This window comes from Crinia signifera, chromosome 3 (assembly GCF_055691185.1).
Source record: "Crinia signifera chromosome 3, ASM5569118v1, whole genome shotgun sequence".
NCBI lineage: Eukaryota > Metazoa > Chordata > Amphibia > Anura > Myobatrachidae > Crinia > Crinia signifera.
The window spans coordinates 225,942,818-225,948,160 of NC_139219.1; the positions used below are offsets into that span (position 1 = coordinate 225,942,818).

At 41.0% G+C, this 5,343-nt stretch overlaps 1 protein-coding gene across 1 annotated transcript; it reads right to left on the reverse strand.

The window, feature by feature from the left end:
• Window positions 1-3,670: 3,670 nt before the first annotated feature.
• LOC146062968 (uncharacterized protein F54H12.2-like) lies at window positions 3,671-4,978 on the reverse strand. The gene has a single exon (XM_083174976.1). It carries the CDS (start codon window positions 4,976-4,978, stop codon window positions 3,671-3,673), a length of 1,308 nt encoding a protein of 435 aa, XP_083031102.1.
• Window positions 4,979-5,343: the final 365 nt, after the last annotated feature.

The window sequence follows — 5,343 nt, forward strand, 5'->3', positions numbered from 1 at the left end:
TACGCGAGCCACCTATTCTATTGGACCCCCACGAGGGAAAATAGCCGACGGCCGTTGGGAACCCGGCTGTCGGTGTTTAGACATTCGGGATCCCGACATAGGGTAAATGCCTGTCGGGATCCCGACATAGGGTAAATGCCTGTCGGGATCCCGACTGTCTCTGGCACCCTGAGAGGGGGGACCCGCTCACCCCGGCTGATTGCTTCTCAAAGGGTAGCTCTTAATGCAAGAGCTGCCCTTTGCGATACTAATCGCATTTGTTGGAGCATATTATGCGAGTAGTATCATTGCAGTAGCCAGCAGAGGAGGGCAGTAAGGGGCGGCGAATGTACTGTTACTATTAACAACTGTTTTTTATTCTATTTATGGGCAGGATGCACTAACATCGGCAGCCCCTTACCACCTCCCCTCCACTGGCTATCGCAGCGATACTAATCGGATATGCTCTAACATATGCAATTGGTATCGCATTAAAGATAATCACTTCTGATTGTGTCGTTCATTTCCGTCCTGAGTGTTACCGGTGGTGGTTGCTATATACTCTGTGTGTGTGTGTGTGTGTGTGTGTGTGTGGTGTGTGTGTGTATATATATATATATATATATATATATATATATTTAAAGATCATAAACTATAAAAGAAGTGGTCATTTATAAACTATAAGTCATAAACTAAAAAGTGAAAGTAAAACGAGCAGAGCCAACTAAAGCAGAGTTTTATCCAGCAAGTTCTGCTACCGGTATATTTGTACTAGAAGAGCTAATGCATAACATCATTAACATGAGAATAGGACTGATATTCCTAAAACAGGGTATTGGGAATTTATGAAACAATGAAAGACGAATGCTAACACCAATTAGAATATGGACATACAACATTTATATAACAATACCTACAGTATGAGGTCCTGAAAGATAGACGTTATTGCACAGTGAGGAGAACTCTTAGCGTGAACAGTAGTTACACATGAACTTCTTTGGGGCTAAAGGGCCACATTGGAATTGTACTTGTGATCCGCTAGAACAGAAATTATTTTAAAAGTAAAGTTTTGTTTTTATCCTGTACCTGTGGAAGATACAGATGATCTTAGCCTATTCCGAAATAAAACTTGGCAATCCGCGAAGACTAGAAGATGTAAGCCCCATACACAGTTGCCCATGCCCCCGCCGTCGATATTGGCAGCGTCGGAGACCCGTCAGGGAGCAGGCATTGGCAAGTGCATACACACTTGCTGATGCCGGCTCCGGGATGAGCAACGCCTGGGGGCGGCGGGGGAGTGCAGCATGGCCGTCATTGACGAGGACCTTGCCCATCCAAACATACTGGACAAGTGAGGGGGTCGTTAATAGTAGGTATAGGCCCTGGAAAAATCAACCATAAAAAGTGACAGTTTTATGACTAGCCCACATTCCTGACATTCCTGACCCTATTGATATGAACTGGCGATGCTTTGATATTGTTTCATATTAAAGGATGTCTGTTTTGAATCGCTTGTCACGGAATGCTGCGACCCAAAACAAGAGAATGAAAGAGTGCTATTACGACGTATGAAATCCAGGTAGTTCTAGCGGTATTGATAAATATTATGAAGCGGTTAAAAATAAATTTAAAAGAAACGATGTAAGAAAATGGTTACAAGAGCAAGACGCATACACATTGCACATGCCGGCGAGAAAAAAAACTATAAAAGTAATATGATCTGCATGTCGGGGATAAATCAACAATGGCAATGTGATTTGGTGTTGCTCATAGACCTGGCAATACACAACGATGGTATTAAATATATATTAACCATCATCGATATATTCAGTAAGCGGGCCTGGGCCGTAAGCCTTCCCGCTAAGAACGCTACAACCGTCGCTAAGGCTTATATTATAATATTATAATATAATATTCCAACAGGGGGATGTGCCTAAGAAACTGCAAACTGACAACGGTAAAGAGTTTCTAAACAAAGTCCTAAAAAAGTTGTTAGAAAAATTTGGAATACAACATTTCACAACCAATAATGATGTGAAAGCCGCTGTTATAGAGCGTTTCAATAGGACTTTAAAAACGCGAATGTGGCGTTATTTCACGGCAAAGAATACCTACAGATATATAGATGTTTTAAAGATTTCATAACCAGTTATAATAGCACTTATCATAGAACGATCAAGTGAGCGCAAAGTGCCGTGAATGATTCTAACGTGTTGAGAGTCTTCAAGGCGACGTAAGGCGATTACTTTAGAAGTAAGAAAACACCCGTTTGTTTAGCTATCGGCGACCACGTCCGCATTTCCAAATATAAGGACATATTTCAGAAAGGTTACGAACAGAATTTTTCTGAGGAAATATTTGTAATATGCGGCGTAAACACTAAAGGGGTTAAGCCGCTTTACAAGCTGGTGGACCTATACGGTGAAGCTATAACCGGTAGTTTTTATCCAGAGGAGTTACAAAGCATACTAAAAAATTATAATAGGGTTTACAAAGTGGAAAAGAGTTTAAAAAATAAGACGGTCAGAGGTCGGAAATACGCGCTAGTTAAGTGGCGCGGATACCCCACAAAATTCAACAGTTGGGTCGCAGACTGACTCTGATGATTCTTTAATCGCTGACACTCCGAAACAAAACTTTCAAAAAAGTCGTATAAATGTTTTAAGTTCCCCAGGGCTAACAACGCAACACGGCTACTTGTTACCTAGGAAAAGATCTGTAAATTTATTTCAGGAATCGCAGTGGTTGAACCTATAACTTATAAATTATTTATGTTTTTGTATACATTAACTTTTGTGTGAATATTTTGTATTATGATGTTTGTATGATGACAATCCTTCCTCATGTTAGAATCAATATAGTTATGATTTGTTGTACATAAAACGCGTGAAGAGTTATATTTGTTACAGCGTTTATTTCACTGTAATTTTGTTTTTCATGAACCAATAAAATATATTTCTGGTTTAGAAATTCAACGTTTTGGTCTTTGTTTCTAATCAAGTAATTGTAAGAATCACACAATAACACGTTATAAAGTTAAAACAATGTTGTTTATTATAATCACCATATTTATGAAGCATTGTACATAAAATGCTTTAAACACAGCGTTGGTTACAAGTTGCACAAGCCTGTACATGTTTAAACGTGTAATGACTCAAACAATGGCTTCGTGGTAGCCGTCTTACAAAGTTTGAAATGAAACGGTCATTACGTTTTGTATCACTGGTAAAACGGGCCAGTACATCCGAATATTTGTAATTTTTACACATGTAAAATATAAAGTATATACAATAGTGGCCGCAAACGGTGCTGTTAACATCTTGCAATTGACTATTTTGATGGTAAATACTTTTGAATTCGCTTTTAAAAACTGTATTATAGGCTTTGGGAATAGGGCGCTGTCAGGTGCTAGGCCGTAAGAATCAAAAAAGTAACATTCGCGCCTTTCGTTAAAATAAACGGCCAACCAGTGCTCCCCCGGTTGTCTGCTGTTATGCGTATTGATTACAAATGCACTGGGGTATTGGGGCAGTTTACAGTTAGGTAGCATATCATACGGATAAGCCCCTTTAAAGAATATTCGGGTTGTTGGGTCTGCGTACAGTATGCAATTTATCTGCAATGTGTTCATCTTGCGGCTGTGTAATGGCAGTTGTTAAAATATACGAAAAATATAAGTTATTTATCTCATTTATAGATAATCATACAGCACATCACGTCTTTGATTAATTTCGATGATATTATCAAATAAAGCATAAATAATCACATTGACTGTCCGGTCTAGCGCTTCAGCAAAGCGGAATTCGGCACGTAGATTCCCTGTTCTGATTAGCGATAGGTGTTCTGCGCATTCCTGTTCAGGCGACAGATCAAAAGCGAATAAAGTGTAGCCGTTGAGGTACTCTTCACGGTCGATTAGTATACCTGAGTCTGATTTCTGCTTATTTGTGATCTGTATGAGCGACATGTACTCACGAACCGCATTACCGTGTTCAAAGTCTGGTTGAAACGGCTTAGCCGGATGTGGTGTTCCATCCAGGTATAGGGATGCAAAGTTTACGTTTTTATGTTCAAAACGTAGAGGGTTCCGGTCATAGGCTCCTGAAAATGCTTCGTTGTCTACAAATGCGGCTATAACCATTTTTGGTACTTGCCCTAAAAACAGATTTTCTAAATTAAACACCCGACTACCGATCGGCACACTATATATCTTCATGCCAACTCGGTCGATGTAGTACTTAGCATTCCCGGTTAACAAAGCCTGAGCGTGGCCGATCCGGACGGCCGGTGAGACCTGGACTCTTTTCACAAACAGGGACGCGGCGACAGTCTGAATTTTAAAGGGATCCGCTTCCATGGACATTAAACAGAAAGAGTCTTTGTTTCTGGTGAGTTTTATCTTCAAATCAACAGCGTTTAAGATCAACTTATGTTGATGAAAAAGATTGCAGTGTAGCGGCCCCAACAGTTCCACCGTTCGACTTTGAGCCGTTGCTCTTGCTCTTTTTATAAACCCAGTATTTAGACCATCCAGGATTCTGGTGTTGTGTTCCCCAGCCACATCTTTGTAAAACAATCCTGTTGTGTGTTTTGTGGATAAAGCGTCTGAGCTATAATTCAAAATGGTCTCGATGTACGCTCTATAGGCGTAAAGATTATTGGATTGTGATATGAGTCTATCGCCCAAAGAAACATCAACTTGGCTGAATAAAGTCGCTATGGGATAATTAATAAGGGCGACCCGTGCCGTTTGTGGTATTGCCGTGTTATCGGCCCGCACAATCTTACAGGTCACGTACAGCAACGTGTTGTTCAGGTCGTAGTAGTGTTCGCCGCTGGCCGCTATGTAGAATTCTAGCGGAGCTGTCTCGGATAACGCAGCTAAAGGTTGAACTTCCACGTATAGACTTTTCTCTATGCTGGTTTGCGTTGGGGGCACATCAAAAAGGTCAAGCTCAGATTTTGCGCATTCCATGGATTCGTTGTGTATGAAAGACATTCTTAAAAAATATCGCCAGCCCTTCTCTTCGGCTTCCTTTTTTTATCTAAGTTGCGCTTGCTCCGGTTATTGTTTAAAAGGGGCATGCACCAAGGCGGAAGTTGTGTTGAGCGCTTACGTTTTCTTTTAACCGCCCCTTTCCTCGTATAAACTAAACCGGATCCATCTTGCTTCGCTTGATTCGCTTCGTGTAATCTGTTCACAACGGTGGTTCTGGCTTGGCCTATGACGTCTTTTGCTATATTGCGGGCTGCATTCTTCACGTGGGGTTTTGCCAACTCCAGACCTCTTCTAAAAAGAGGCACTGCTTTTCTGAATAGGCTTCGGAAAATACCGCCTAACCCACAGCCGTACATATAGGCGCT

Excerpts from the sequence above, each read along its gene's own strand:
- LOC146062968 (XM_083174976.1), bottom strand. The coding sequence starts at position 4,978 with ATGTCTTTCATACACAACGAATCCATGGAATGCGCAAAATCTGAGCTT.